This window comes from Maylandia zebra, linkage group LG12 (assembly GCF_041146795.1).
Source record: "Maylandia zebra isolate NMK-2024a linkage group LG12, Mzebra_GT3a, whole genome shotgun sequence".
Taxonomy (NCBI): domain Eukaryota; kingdom Metazoa; phylum Chordata; class Actinopteri; order Cichliformes; family Cichlidae; genus Maylandia; species Maylandia zebra.
The window spans coordinates 2,178,813-2,195,241 of record NC_135178.1 but is presented as its reverse complement, the minus strand read 5'-3'; the positions used below and the strand labels follow the sequence as shown (position 1 = coordinate 2,195,241).

The 16,429-nt window shown below is 41.8% G+C and overlaps 2 protein-coding genes across 5 annotated transcripts in view; one reads left to right on the top strand and one right to left on the bottom strand.

The window, feature by feature from the left end:
* Positions 1-5,687, top strand: part of LOC101470039 (whirlin) — a 64,454-nt gene extending 58,767 nt beyond the window's left edge. For all 3 annotated transcript variants that reach the window (XM_004558611.6, XM_004558610.6, XM_076890547.1), the window contains exon 11: positions 1,562-5,687. In XM_004558611.6, the coding sequence (XP_004558668.1) occupies positions 1,562-1,738 (177 nt within the window). In that variant the 3' untranslated portion in view covers positions 1,739-5,687. The remainder of the gene's footprint in view (positions 1-1,561) is intronic.
* A 6,887-nt stretch (positions 5,688-12,574) lies between these two features.
* stxbp1b (syntaxin binding protein 1b) overlaps positions 12,575-16,429 on the bottom strand; it is a 49,008-nt gene continuing 45,153 nt past the window's right edge. Inside the window, exons 19-20 of one of the 2 annotated variants that reach the window (XM_014414615.3) lie at positions 16,085-16,208; positions 12,575-13,226 (exon numbers count right to left, since the gene is read on the bottom strand). In XM_014414615.3, coding sequence (XP_014270101.1) covers positions 16,099-16,208 — 110 coding nt within the window. In that variant the 3' untranslated portion in view covers positions 12,575-13,226; positions 16,085-16,098. Of the gene's footprint in view, positions 16,209-16,429 lie in introns of both variants that reach the window. The other variant, XM_024804592.2, reaches the window with a different exon arrangement.

The window sequence follows — 16,429 nt, the reverse complement described above, 5'->3', positions numbered from 1 at the left end:
ACTGAGACTAACAAGCTGATCTACAGCATGGCAGCAGCAATCAGTGAGAAGCTTAGCTACAAGTTGAACAAGGAGCAGTACCCTGCATGCAGAAGGAGACTAGAGGCCAGGATCAAGGTAGAACGGGGGGTAGCCAACTATCGGAGCTGCTGAAAGGTGCAACAAAGGAGGTGCCCAAGAAGTGCAGCAAGCTGTCCATAACTGAGGCCTTGGAAACTGCAAAGCAAAGTCTCACAGCCTTGGCCAGCCGCTTGAAGACATACACCAGAAAAATAGAAGGCTGCAGAATAAACCAGCCGTTCTTCACAGAAGCAGCCAAGGTGTACTCTCAGTGGCAGGTAACAATATGAGAACAGCACCACCAAGGCTGGAGACCAGGGGTTGGCAACCCTGGGCATGTGTGCCACAGCTGACATGTGAAGGGTTAACTGATGGTACAACCAAAGCTGGACTGGCAATCGGCCCACCGGGCATTTGCGATGTGATTTTTTGTTTTTATGGGCCGATGATTTTTTTTGTTTTGGGGGGTTTGGGTTTTTTCTTTGTAGTGGTATAAACAATAAAAGGTGGTGGATTGGTCAGGATCTGGCCGGTGTGTAAAAATAAGTCAGTTGTTTGGTGGTGGCTGTAGCGGAGCTTCCACAGAGGCCAGTGGGTGGATGAGGGAAGGGGAGGCAGAAGGAGGAGAGACGCGAGGCGGCCGCCGGTCCGAGTGTCAGGTGAACTGAACTTCAGGTAAGAAGTTATGACCTGCAGTCTATCTGGGTCAGATATGAACCAAGTTTAGGTGGAGTTTATTTTCGTTGTGCTGGGAGAAGGACGCAACCCATAACAGCAATGCTGAGTGACTAGTGGATCTAAGAACAGACCACAGCAACCTCGCTGAACAGGGCCCAGTAATCATCACAGTGGCAGACATCCCAGATGAAGAGTGAAGAGCTGGACAGCACCAAGCCCCGACATGGTTCACCATAGTCACGTTTCATCACTCACCCAGGTGACTTCTTCAGTCTCAGCTGACTGCAGGTTTCCCCAATCTTATAAACAAACTTTTCACTGGCAAGTAATGTCCCGTCACAGCAGAATGGAATTCCAGCAGTGATAGGAATGAGCGCAGGAAACCCTGGCGTCTAGATGCAGGTGGTGGAGATCAAGATGGAGGCTTGAATGGAGCCTGAGTTATATGGGAGAGACATCTTCAAGGCAGACGAACAGATGAACAGTGAGATTTAAAGTGCGCAGAGTGGAGGCTGAAGAAGGCTGAAAGATGATTTGACTGGACCAGTGATGTCAGCAACGAGTTTGAAAGCATGGGAAAGCGTGACGCATGAATTAGTCACCAGACACGAGGGAAGCAGGCAGATGTGTGATTACACATCTGCCTTATTGAACTAATCATAAACTTTTATTTATATCTTAAATTCAGTCCAAGTGTGTTTCAAGCTATAGTTGCCTTGGACTGTACTGTAACTTCAAGAACAACAAACTGTTCTGTCCATGAGCGCCTTAATCCTGCTAACATTATTGTCTTTCTATTCTTCTCTCATGTTCCCGCTGACAGAAAGGAGGCTCGGCTCATAACTGCGGCCAGCTGAAAACTGGCCAGGTCATTCTGGAGGTTGATGGCATCCCCTTGCAAGGCCGGGAACACAAAGATGCTGCCAGGATCATCGCTGAAGCCTTCAAGACAAAAGAAAAGGGACACATTGACTTCCTGGTAGTTGAGCCAGGGCTCTAGTATTGGAACTTTGCACTTTATGCAGCTTGGTTTAAGAAAACACTGTTTTACGTGAATGATGCTAAACTCCATATGGTGTTGTCCTATAATCAAGGCTCATATTTTATTTTCAGGGAAAGGATTATTGGACTGATGTATCAGGTACTTGTTGATTGCACTCTACAGAAATTTGCACAATTTAAAGTAGGTAGTATGATAACAATTGTTATAAATACCTGTGCTATTTGCAGTTGTTTAGTTTTTTTCATTTTATTTGTTTCACTAGAAGAGCTATTAGCACTAATTGATGCTACAGCAAGTAATACTGACAACAGCCAATCATGCCAAAGTGAGTGAACCTGGTCTTTGTATGCTTTTCATTGTTTAGAGAATCCAGAGAAACAGAACTGTTTACAGTCTCTTATGGCAAAGAGCAACAGTATTATTGCACTTACCAACTTAGCATGTAGAACTTCAATACAAGCATACAGTTAGGTCAGATTAATTGCTTAATTAGAAGATCCATTATATGGACTAAAATGTTGGGCCACCTACACACTTTATCTTCAGTAGCTTTTAATACATCTCATTCCACAGTTATAGGCATTGATATGGAGTCGGTCTGTCCTTTGAGCTTCCACAGCTTCCACTTTTCTGGGAAACCTCTCTGCAAGGTTTTTCACGTGTCTGTGTGAAGTTTTGCCCATTCGTCTAGAATAGCAATTCTGAGATCAGCCACTGATGGTGGAAGAGAGGACCTGTGTCACAATCTCCATTCTAGTTCACCCCAACAGTGTTTGATGGGGTTGAGGTTGGGGTTCTGTGCACTGTATGTCAACCAATCATGCATTTCTGTACTTTGCATTATGGTAAATGGTGAATGAACTGATTCCTATATAGCGAGCTGTTGTTTAGTGAGTGAAAGCTTACTGAGCTGTCGGTCAGACTAGAAAAATGCTTCAGTCCATTTTGGTCCATTTTAATTGCTTCTAAGATTTCCAGTAATAAACATAATGAGTACCACGTGATCACAACTGGCAGGATTTAGTGATAAAAGCCCATTTACAATTAAAGATGACCAAGCAACTCAAGCAGACTAATAAGTAATAAGTGTTTTTTCTTTTTTTAGTGACACTAGTTTTACAGTATTTAATAGCTCCACACAAATACAAATGGAATACTATCTTGTACATATTACATGAAAAACTAAAACAGTTTAATTCTAATAAATATTATAATAACACTTTATTATATTATTATAATCCTACTCCACCTTTAACTCTTTTTTTTCACCCAGCTGTATATGTTTGTGCCATCCTCACCATGAAACCATGTCCAAACACATATACTGTAGATATCAGTGCGAGTCTGACATGAATCACCATATATGATTATGATATTCATGTTTATACAGAAAGCAGTTTGACCAACTACTTACTGAATGGAGGAACTCACAGTTTGCCCATACAGCTGTTGCTGAAAATCATCTAAAAATGATATAAAATCACTGGACGTCATCATCAACAGTGAACTGCATCACTCCTAATTAGAGTTTACATGGATTTATTGCAAAACTGTTGAAATAAAGTGCTTTGGCTTTACTGGGGATACTAACAAAGTTGATTAATATTTATAAAAGATAAAATCATCCCTGTTCTTATCATTGATAAATACTATGAAATATTGAATGATTGTATAATGAAATAGCTACAGAAAAGAGTGATGCTTCTGAAAAAGTAAAAATCATTTCAATGTCTTAGTCTTAAAATGGTTGTGAAAGGTTTTCAATCATTCATCAGTTGAAGGGACTGACTGACTCATGTTTTGACATATATGGTGAAGCTTTCGATTGTTGCTGTCTTTTGTTGAGTCTGTGAGTTGCAGAGAAAACTGCAATATGAGTGATTTTTCTGCTATGAGAATTGTACCAAAATGATTGAGTCCATAAATGTCTGGGAACGTAGGAAACTAGTTGTTGGACTTTTGGGAGAGAAAACCTGTTCAGGCAGCCAATACACAGACGTCTTTTATTATAAAGCCTTGCTGTTTTAATAGACACAGTGTGCCACTTAGCATTGTGTTGCTGAAACATGTACGCCCTTCCATAACAAAAGGTCAGTGGCAGCTTGTCTTGCACACTCATCTCCCATCAGTCTACCATCAAAGACCGGAGGTTTATCCACAATGTGCATGCACAAACAACCAGAAAAAGCCTTCTCAGCTTGACAGGTTCCAGTGTTTGTTAAGGAGACACTTACACACCTGTGAAATCAAGAAACACTTTATTTTAAAAATGGGATCCAAGGCAAGAGCAGCTTTCAGCAACAACAGCCAGTCTCAGCTAGAAAATGGTAGTAATGTGAACAATGGAAGCAAACAGACAAGAAGCAGTTGTGAAACATGAAAGGTTTCGCTTTCACTTTGGTACATGCTTAATGGATGCCTTCAGATCTGGTCTGGTCCTGATGGAAAACCGTTGTTTTAAAGATTGAAAAATATGGGTTTTTGAGATTTGCACATCTTTGCAAAATCATGACCTAATTTTAAAACTTGCCAGACACAAAATGACTTTGTTATGTCCTGAGCTAATAAAAAATTAAATCGGAAAGAGTTAAGAAAAGGTAACTCGTAGATTCTTCAAACAAGCACCACATATCCCAGTTGTTCTCTTGGCTTGGTTTGGTTTTGCTGCCGTCACAGATGTCATGAAGTGTGTGTGTGTGTGTGTGTGTGTGTGTGTGTGTGTGTGTGTGTGTGTGTGTGTGTGTGTGTGTGTGTGTGTGTGTGTGTGTGTGTGTGTGTGTGTGTGTGTTGTGTTGAAACCAAAATGAACTGAGAGCAAACTGTGTCTCAGTTCAAGTATATTGACTTTATACTGTTTTTAAAGACATTTTACACAGTGTTCAACCTTTGTAGAAAAAGGTGATTGTGGCTGATTTTCCTGTAAAAGATCTGCTGTTTCCTATTGTTACTTGACCTTAGGGGAGGAGGAGTGCTTGACATGAAAATGTCCATATCATTATTATTATTATTATTATTATTATTATTATTATTATTATTATTATTATTATTATTGCCAAAGGTGAGAAAAGAGGATAAATGGCCTATACAGTAGTGGCATTCAGACAGCACTCAAATAGGAAAGCTTTCATATTGGTTACATTCTTACCTTTTATAGTCTCTCAGTTACAAAAATGATTCAACCAATTGATTGATGATTCAACAGGAACTTCCAGTTTTTATAAATTTAGCTGACACTAACAATACACCATAGTTGGTATAGTTTTGGAGCAGTGGTTGTAAACCTCTGTTGTAGAAAAAAGTAGAGGACTCAGTCAGATCTGGGACTTTGCTATGTTCTATTTAAAGTGTTTATTAATTCCATAAGACATGGTGGTCTTGGCCAGTGCTATTTATTATGGCTTTATTGTATTTTTGTAATCTTATAATCCCATCACAGTAGTATAGTGATAAGATCTGCTGCGAGTGTAGGGTTTGAATGTCTGGATTTATCAATGAAGTGTTGATTAGAATACTGTGCAATTTGAATAACGTATAAAAATCGTGTTTTTGTTTGCTTGTTTTTAATCATGAGCGCAAACTATTCAGACAACATATACATATACATATGTATATGTTGTCTGAAAAGACTTCACATATATTTATAAAGGTGTATATGGAGTAAGTGATGAAAGGATAAAGGACTTATATACACAATTATGTAATTACTTTGTGGCTGATGTAACTGCTAACATCCCTTCTAAGTTTTCTTGCCCTTGTCCAATCACAGCTGTTACACCATCAATAACTATTTAAAACAATTCACTTGTTTTTGTCTATAAGGGATCTCGCAGTATTCTTTGTGAAAATGATTGAAATACTCTTAAATTATCTTGAAGACTTAATAAATAAGCACTGTAATAAAACATACACCCTATTTACTTAATAAAATTAAGGTAACAGATTAAAAGCTGTCATGGTCCTGGTTTATGTTCTACTTGGTGTCTCTTGACCTCAGTCTTCCATAGTCACATCTCTGCATCTTCCAGCCTTCCCAGTCATGTACCCATGTCTGTCTGTGTTCTCCCCAGCTCCTGTGTCAAGCCCATGTATCTTGGTCTTGGTCTCTGTGTTTGTACTTCCTGTTTTATTCTGATAGTCTATTTCATGTGTGTTATGTTCAGTTTTCTGATTAGTGTCAGCTACGTTTCCCTCTGCTCTGTCACGCTCTCCCTGATTGTAGGTGGTGTCTCTGTTTGTCTGTTTTCCTTCACATCAGTGAGTCACTTTACTTACTTACTTACTTTAAAACGTTCTCTAAAACAGTGGACAGACCCACAGACCCATGACGCCCTTACCCAGTTAGCTAGCAGCTAATGACGCACTTCTTCTTTTTTTTTTTTTTTTTTTTTTTTTTGGCCTGTCCCGTTTGGCTCTTTTGCATCAGAATTGTTGTCTAAAGGCAAAGAAAGATGCCCAACGGATTTACTTTACCAAACTGACCATCCCAGCCTTGCCGTAATGGTCCATTTGATTCACCTTTTATTGTTTATTTTATTTTCACTTACTGAATACGGGACAGACTTGACTGGGGGAAAGAAGGGGAGAAAGAAAGAGGGAAAGAGAAACAGCTGAGAAGAGGGACGGGGGAGAAGGGCAAAAGACAAAAACCAACAGAATGAGCAGAGAAAAAAAATGCATATATCGATCACCTGGATCACCTGCTGAGAAAGAAAAAAGAAAGCAAGCAGAAGAGAACAAGAGTAATAGAATAAACAACATCACAATGATATATGGGAATATGACAGTAAATACTAAATATTAAACATTATTGTGCAGCACATAAGATCAACAGCACACAGTGTGCTTTGAGGTAGGAGCCAAAAAGGGTGTAGTTTGTGGGTGTGATCACCCGTGTGTACACCTGTGAGCATGGACGCGCTTGTTTTTAAAAGGTTCCTTCATGTAATGATCTGCTAGAGGGTGTGGGGGGGCCACAGCCCCGTCCTCCAGGGCATGAAGCAGGTATCAAAACTCCAGACATCCAGAGGCCCCCAGAACACAAGAGACCAAGGAAGACCAACAGAGGGGCAGCCGCGCCACTGTCCCAGAAAGAGCTGAGGAGAGTCCCAGATGAGGGCTCACTCAGCAGCCGCGGAGCAGAAGCCAGGGGGAGTTGCAGTGACGCGCCCGTGAGCTCCACCGGCAGCCAGCCGTGCCTGAGTGACCGAGCCCCAGGCCGAGAGGCCGGGGGCACCCCGCCTCCGAAGTGGCCCGAGCGAGCCCCAGGCTCCAGGCCCCGATAAGCGGCCGCCAAGGAGTGAGCCGGTGTGTACCTGGACGCCCATCCCCGGACACAAAGAACCACCAACGCACCGATGTCTGAGGGGGTCCGCCACTGGCAGGGGAAGTGGTGGTAGGGGGAGATAGGCCTCCAAACCTTGGAGGGCCTGAGATGTCCCCAGAGAGGTGGCGCCTGACACCCAACCTGACATATAGACACAGACATACAGGCACACACAGATACAAACATCCATTCCCACCCTCATGCTCTCATATGCACTTACTCCACACTCAACCAACGTGGAGACAGACATAAAGAGACGCTGTACACACGATCACACTCCCCAAGCGTACTCTACAAACCGGGTCTAGGTACCCTTGCCCCTGGAGGGGGGAACTGCACCCAGACCCAGGTGGTGTTACCCTTTTCCCTGCGGTGGGGGGAGGCAGACCGCCCCGACTCCGCAGCAGCAGGGAGGCCCCACACTCCAGACCGCAGTCGGACGGCCAACTCCTCCTCCTAGCCCTCCCGCTCCAGCAGGTCGCAGAGAATGGGGGTGAGAGAAGACTCCAAACCTCCCTCCACCCGCTCATTGTAGTGTTGATGCATGTGTGTTCTAAGGTGCATTTAAAACCCAGGAGGGCTTGGAGCTACCTGCCAGAGAGCAGCAGGTAAGCGCATGGTCCCTCCTGCTAGCCCTCAATGTCTACGTGTATTTAAAATTGAGAGGTGGGCAACGATGCCAGGGGTGAGGTGTACACCCTGATGGTACTTTGGACTCCGTGATTGTGCCCACCCCCAAGATCCTATATGTATGTGTAATGAGAGTGTGAGTAATGTGAATGTCTAAGTTGTGGGATAAAATTGAGGCAGAGGCAGCCAGAAGGGGACAGAGGGGGGGGGATGCCTCCCCTGCACCCTGGTGACATACCCCTACTCCAAGGCCCTGTATGTGTGGGTGGTTGTGGTGGAGCGGGAAGAGAGAGGCAGCTGGAGATGGGGAGGGAAGGAAGGGAGGGGCAGCACACTTCAATGCTTAGTGCCTAGTGGGTCTAAGAGCAGCCATCACATCACAATCATCACAACAGCAGACATTTGGGACAATTAGCCAGGAAATGGCCGGAGGACCCACAATAAAATCACTCAAATGCGTGAAAATGTTCACGTGTCTCGCGAGTGAGCCAGGAGCGGCCAATCAGCATGGGTTCTGGTGTGACTGAGAACCAACTGAGTGGATAAATAAGCTTTGGCCCACGTCAATGCCCTCCCCCTCAACTTGCCCACCAGGTAAGATAATTTTGCGTCATTGCTGGGAAATGAGCGTGGAGAAAAAAACAAAAAAGAAAAGCCCATAGCGACTCTGTGGAACTGGATAACTGAGGGGGATCAAGACGGGAGGGACAATGGTGCGGAAGGAATGGCATTAGGGACAGAAACGGGTTGAAGGCTTTGTTATGAAGTGAGAATTTTCTCTCGACCATCGCATCATTAGAAACTGAATAGACTGTTCATGGGCGCCCAGAACAGAATCCTGTTTTGAGATGGCTGCTCGGGCTGGATCTAGATCTGGGTGCATTCATTCAAGTTCGCACTGTCAATGGTAGGCCTGCAAGCCTGTTCTTAAATTCAACAAGACTTTATTACAGAACACAATAAGAGTCACGGGGGATAAGGTTGATGGGATACTCAAGTGTGGAGCTACACACTTAGGTGTGGTGCGTGAGGTTCAAGCGTGGTTTTCTGAAACAGAGGGAGAGGACTGTTAGTGGTGGCACTGGAAATAGGAGACGAAAGAGAGTCTTAATAATCTGATCTGGTACGGCTTAGTGTTGCTTCTGTTTTGAAATCTAGATCCTTGGTCACTGAAGCTGTCCTCCAGAGAAAACTCTTCTGTAACTGACTGTCTATTCAACACAAAGCTGTGTAGACAGATGTTTGAATCAGCAAGTGAGTTCTTTGTTCACTGCAAGTGGTCAGCTGCATCATCTTTAGATGGTACAGACACTAAACCATCATCCACGTATACATGCCTTCCACAAAGTTAACTGTATCAACACCATGCCTCTGTGCTGCTTCTCTGATGGCTCATCGTAGGCTGGAGGCTGCACGGCAGGAGACAGCCAAAAATGCCACTGACGTCACTATCCTTGTGCCAGAAGAAGTGGAGAAAGTTGACAGTGGGACCTGTGCGTGGCAACCATTTGTTTCTTGGTATCTCAGCAGCAAATTCTTCTGTGTTTTGGTGGGAGAAACCAAACAGCTTAATCTGAGTAGACACAAGCTGCTCCTGATTGGTGAATTCAAATTCAGCAGATTCAGACCAATGACTGTATAAAACAGAGGTTCCCAAAGTGTGGGGCCCGCCCGCTAGGGGGAGCGCAGAGCCATTGCAGGGGGGGCGCGGTATGAAAAGAAAAAAAAAGAACGCTTAGACACTGCTAGCATAACGGACATGTTTTTGACGGGGCTCCCACACAAACGCAAAGCAGGAGATGAAGCATCGCTGAATATGTTTCCAAACCAACTTCCTTCCACACCAAAGACTAGAAAATATGGTGAAGCAAATCTTCCCTTTGGCTTCACCTGCACAAGTGCCGAGGTAGGTCTCCCTGCAGGATTGGTTTTCCCTGTGAGCAGCGCTGGGCTGTTTAACTCACGGACAAACAGGATCCCACATTCGTGATTTTTAGTTCAAACACTTGTTGTAATGTTGTAAAACAAAGGGGGCCTAGCAAAAAAAGTTTGGGGACCACTGGTATAAAAGATAGTCACTGGTTGAGACTGAGTGTGACTTTAGTGTGTTCCTCTGAGTTATTGATTCTGTCCCTAGTTAGCTAACATAAACTAATGTAACTATATTAGCTGCAACCAACCAATCACAGAAGGGCTGACTTTTGGGCCAATGGCACCCTGAAGGGCTGCAAACGCTGACAACAGCCCTTTCGTTCATTTTAATTTGCTGACATTAATAATAATAATAATAACAATTATTATAATTAATGATTATTAATAATAATAATGCATGAACCACAGCACAAACCAAACCACAGGAAACGGTTAAAGAGCAGGTAAACGACAGATTCTACAAAAACATGTCAGCACAAAGCGCAGATCTCCCGTTGGCACGTACACGGACATGCTGTCAGATTCAGAAAACCGACATTTCAAAGTTTTGTCACAAGCAGCAACAGAAGACCAAAAGTACACAAAAGCTACAGGAGAAAAATGAAAACAAGATGCAACAATGATGTTTATAAAATAAAATAGAAGCCAGTACTTCATATCATAGGAATGTAAGGATGAAACACAGACACCACACTGTTAAATGTTATGCTACCAATGGTGGATTCAGACAGAGACCAAGATGAAATGTCTAATCGTGGGTTTGAGTCCTTTTTGCCGCCCTCCAATGAGACTGAAGAGATGTTTTAGTGAAAATATCGACTCTGCTGCTCTGGCAGAAAGAAACAATCCAATTTGCTTCTTCTAAACAGCTGGAAGCCTGTGCAGTTTACCACTGGCCAAAACACACTGGATGAAAAGAGCCTGATTACCCAGTGGGGTTTTAAATCAAGACTTTTCTGTATTTGTAGCTGTTGTGTGAAAGACACACATTTTCTATTCTTTGCACAGTTTGTGGCTGAAATACACTTGGCAACTTCAAGCATGACTGTTCATTTAAAGAAACCAAAGCCCAGGAAAAACCTGACGCATGTTAAACATGAGGCTGAGAAACTGGTATGAAGTCAAGATGCAGTGAGATCATGCAGCCATGATCAGCTGGTTGTCAACTCCCATGTTTGTTTGCACATTTCCAGCTGCTGAAATGCTGAAAACAGAAGCATCTAAGATGCTGAGCAAAGTCCTGAGACAGGCACAGGAAGCGGACATATCAACCCCCACAGTGCTGTAAACTGCTGAACTGCAGCATTTAACATTCTCTTCTCAAGCTGCCTGGAAGCTTCAAAGCTCCCATTCAGGGACTTGGCAATGAGCGAGAAGTCAGATCAGAACTTCTAAGTGCTGAAATAATCGTCACTGATAAAGTGTCCATGGTGTCAACACACCTCTTCGCCTTTGTAGATGCAAAACTCAAACAGTGCAAAGGGACTGACCTTCAGTTCTTAACGATTGACTGTCTCTTTATTTTGCTGATTGCTTCTTGCCATAATATGAGTTGTTAAATACGCTGTCAGCTGTGCACCAACATGACAGTTTTTTCTTTGCTATATAATTCCACATATCTTCAGTGTGTATATACAAACTAGAAAGTGGTAAAAATAAAGAAAAAGCACTGAAGCACCTCAGGCGTGTCCACACTTTGTCTGGTAGTGTAAATAATATCATGTTTCTGTGTGGAAATAAAAAAATAAGGAATAAATAAGAGTTTGCTATTGCAAAAAATAAATATTTTCAAGGTAGATTTTCAAATATTAGTATCAAAGTGTCACATTGCCAAAGCATTTGGTCCTTATGGTCAACACCAAACTTGAAGACCATAATGTATGTGAGCATCAAAATACAGGTTCAGTCCTTCTTCACACCTCTCGATTTGTCAAGTGACCAACATTTGCATGTAATCTGCTATGTAACAGAATAACTACAGTGCTTAACATATTTATTAGACCACCTCTTATAAAAACAAGGAAAAACAAGCATTTGAGGACTCAACAAAAAACAATGTTTCATACAATTTATATCAGAAATTAACCGTTTAGCAGCATTTGGTATTTTGATGAAAAAACTATAATGTGCTTTACTATTGTTTTCTGAATTTTACAAAAGTACAATATAACAATCATAATTTCATTATCACATTAGAATTGTCTGTGCACTTTGCTGGATCAACCATTACAGAAGCTTAAAACTTTGGTGATTACCAGTACTGTGGCAGCTGTGGCATACACCTCACACTGGGTGGGGGTCTAATAAATGTATTAAGCACTGTGTATTTACACTACTGTGCAAAACTTTTATGCATGTGTGAAAAATTACTGTGAACAGAGAATGCTTTCAAAATAAAATTGTTGATCATTTATTTTCATCCATCAACAAAATGAACAAACAGAAATCTAAATCATATCAACATGTGGTGTGACCACCCTTTGTCTTCTTCTAGGTGCACGTGCACAGTTTTTGAAGGAGCTCGGCTGGTTGTTCCAAACATCTCGGAGAACTAAGCACAGATCTTCCTCACATCCTTCTGGGTCTTCATGTAATCCCAGACACACTCCATGATGTTGAGATCAGGGCTCTGTGGGGGCCGGACCATCACTTCCAGTACTTCTTATTCTTATTTTCACTGAAGACAGTTCTTAATGATTTTTGCTGTGTGTTTGGGGTCGTTGTCCTGCTGCACAATACATTTAGGACCAATAAACAATCATTTATATTTCTGAAAGCGTTCTTTGTTTACAGGATGTTTCACAACTGCCTAAAACGTTTGCACAGTACTGTATATGTACATATATGAACAGTATATGTTCATATATGTACATATACATATACATATATGAACATATACTGTTCATGTTCTGTCTTTTAACCTCTGAAACTCACAGAGAGAGGAGAGATTAATGGAAGTCGCTTTATTAGTTGAACACACCACCTGTAGCAAGTACTGTTTATTGATGAGGACAAAAAAGTACAAATGTGTGATAACACTGCGATCTCTTTTCAAACAACAGCTGATAACTAGTCATACAGAACCACTATAAAATAAAAACCAAGCATTATGGTCAAATAAAAGGAAAAATGATACTCAGTGTACAACAAACAATCACTATCACATCTACTTATCTAGTAAATGATGGAGCTACAGCTACATTTATGTTGGCGGCTTCCAGGTCAGACGTTATTATAAAGCTAATGATTTTTACAGTATGCCATGGCAACCACTACATGAAAAGCACTACTTTAGATGAGAAGTGCCAGATTTTGCTCCAATAATGCCGAATCTCATAGAGCTGTTATTGTTTAGATGAATAAATATAATCCCACAATACAGAGTTAACAACAACAAAGACTCCAGCGTGATTAGCAGTTTCCATGTTTGGAGTTTTAACAACTGATTTGTACACAACACAAAGTTTGGCTCTGACATGTGAGTGGGTGGGGAATCTAGAGTAAGAGTTTATGGAGTACTACAGGCAGTGCTCTGTTCTTCTTTCTCCAAGTCTTTGAGGGTTTTTACAAGGTGAGACGGGGTAAAGGTTTCAGTTGACCCTGAAAGACACAAGATGCTGTATGACCAGTCTGTTTGCTCAAGTCTTCAATGAAAAGAAAGAACTTTTTCTTTTTCTTCAGTGGCTCATTGTTAAATTCAGAATTTCATCTAAAATCTCCTCACAAACATGAAATTTCCCACTCGTGGGACTAATAAAGGTATCTTATCTTATCAAACAAAACTCTGATTGATCTATCAACCTCTAAAGCAGAGACATCCTCTCTGCTTTTAATGGTTAAAGGATGTCTTCTGGGTAGGCCAAGGCTAAAATATGATGAATTGGAAATATTGATTTAGCATATCCGCCTGTTCAAAAGTAATAGCTGTGAATATAAATATGTTACAGAGCACATAAAATAAAAGTTATTTTTGAAATTCTGCAGTTTGTAAAGTGTTCTTGTAAACCTGCTGCACTTCACCATGGCAACAAGTGTGTGAATTACTTTGTCAGTTTTTGCTTCAGCTGCTTTTTTGTTTCAGTTTATTACATGTTGCAGGATAAATGGTGACACCAAGCTGATTAAATATTTAAACACTGATTGCACTGATTGCATTTGTTCTGTTAACCACCAGACGTCATCTCCCACCACCTCACGTCATCATCTTCTCATTAGAGTTGTTGTCTATGTAATTACTTCCTCAGAGGACGTTAACTTCCTGTTTTGTTTTGTATAGGTGGTGCAGTGTGCAGACAATTCTACGTGATGGCTTTTTATTTTCATATTTACAAGAGTCTAACATTAAAGGTTTTTTATCTAACAAAGCATCTAACTGACAAGGTGCACCTAATAACATGTCCAGTGAGTGTAACTACTTACACAGCCTGCTATGATTGAGGTACTTTTTGTACTTTTAGACTTTGTTATGTGGCTGCTGTAGCTTTCATAGGACTACCGAGCTGATATAATCCTGTATAATGGTGGATTCAGAGAACACGTGATACACAGTATAATCACCTGCCTTGGAAGGATATGCAGTGTGTATTTATATAAATTTAAAAGTGTAAAATGTGTAGTGATAAAAGTACTCATGGGGGAAATGTAAATGTATTAACTTCATTTCTCACCTTAAAATAATGCCTCACCCCATATTAACAAAGTAAAAGAGGTTTGCTTGAAACAATTACAACCTAAAGTCTATGAGCTTGATGCTACAAACTTTTTTGCAGAACCTTTTCACTTTCATCGGATTGGAGGAGGATCGTCAGATTCAAGTTTGTGCTCTGGGACACTGAAGACCATTCAAACACAAATGTTATTTGTCACTTCACCCCAATCTCTGCAGAAGGCTACCATCAGAATGTCTCTGTACATTCCTGCATTCATCTCTCCCTTGACCACGACCAGTCTCCCAGTTCCTGCTGGCAAAAAGATCTCCACAGCATAATGTGGGCCCCACCATGCTGCACTATAGTAATGGTATTAGCATTCAGGCCAGAGAGTTCAATCTTTGTTTCATCAGATCAGATAATTTTGTTTCCTGTGGTCTTAGTCTTTGGTTGCCTTTTTGCGAGCTCTAGGAGCGCTGTCGGGCCATTTTCCTGAAGAGTGGCTTCCAACTGGACACTATCATAAAAGCCTGATTAATGGAGTGCTGCAGAAATGGTTGTCCTTCTAAAAGGTTCTCCTCTCTCCACAGGGCAATGCTGGAGCTCAGGCTGGGAGGTGACTGAGAACTGATGATCACTCTGACAAAGGCCCTTCTACACCGACTGGCTGGGTGTCCAGCTCTACGAAGAGTCCAGGTGTTTCAAACTTCTTCTATTTATGGATTATTGAGGCTGCTGTGCTCACTGGGATCTCCAAAGCTGCAGAAACGTTTCCGTACGCTTCCCCAGATCTGCGCCTCGATACAATCCAGTCTTGGAGGTCTACATGAACTCCTTGAACTTCATGGTGTGGTTTGTGCTCTGCACTCTCAACTGTGGGATCTTATACAGACCAGTGTTGGTGGTGTCCAGTCAACTGAGTTTACCACAGGTAGACTCCAAACAAGCTGTAGAAACATCTGACAGGAGTCTGGAGGAAACCAGATGCACCTGAGCCCAGTTCTGTGTGTCATGATAAAGGCTGTAAATACTTAATTAGATGTTATATTTTTGTTTATTTTTTAATACATTTGCAAACATTTCAAGCAAACCACTGTCCTTCGTCGTTATAGGATTGTGTGTAAAATTTTGAGGTGAAAATGAATTGAATCCATTTTAGAATAAGGTCATAACATTACGAAATGTGGAACAAGTGAAGGACTCTGAATAGTTTCTGGATGCACCGTAAAGTTTTCATTACTCGATCAAGAACGAAAGGATAATTCAGCATCATGTAATACTGTAATCTATGGTTTTTATAGAGGTGAGGATGCAAAATGATCAGAATAAAATAAAAAGAAGTCAAATGAAGAGAGCAGCCCTACATATTTGTCTAATATGCACACTACAGGATTCCTCACAGTGTTACTGGAGGTGCTGGGTCCTTGTATGTGTTATCTAGAAGATCACTTTGTTGTAACTGACAGGTGCTATGAATTTAAAATGTTTTTCAACAATGTTACGTTATCGCTAGAACAAAATGCAGGTTTCAAAGATTACATGGTATGTTGCAGGTAACCCGTGCCATTTTACAACCAGAACACAGTCCTGCCTCAGACAGCTGTCAAACACAAGGGATGGTAGAAATCCAGCAGGAACAGGGAGGATCTCTGTGACAGTCGAGTTCACCTGCAGGACGATTTATTAAAACACTGACAAACACAGATTCTGACTGTTTGTGAAAACCACGGGCATCAAATGATGTGGGGGACAGGGCTACAGCAGCAAACACAGAGGTACACAAAGAACAAAATGACATTCAGTATTTACTTCCAGATGTTCTTTTATTGTACAGGAGGCTCCTCGGCGCCCTCTGGTGAGGCATTGGGGTCCAAGAAGTCTGGGTGCTGTAGTTCCTTTAAATATTTTGGCGGGGTGAGGATGTGGGTGGCGCCTACAGGAAACAAAATTCTCAAAGCTCAGCAAGTGCTGGATGAAAGCTTGTTAATAACGTGAGACACAAACAAATACTCTGCAAAGGTTTTACTGAAAAGTCACAAATGCTCGAGTGTCCACAGAGGTCAGTGTTTCTACACCAAACAACCAGGTGATGTTTCAGATTCAGAGGACACAGCAGAGCCTGGATCGGATCAGAGCGCTTTTGATAAAAATGAG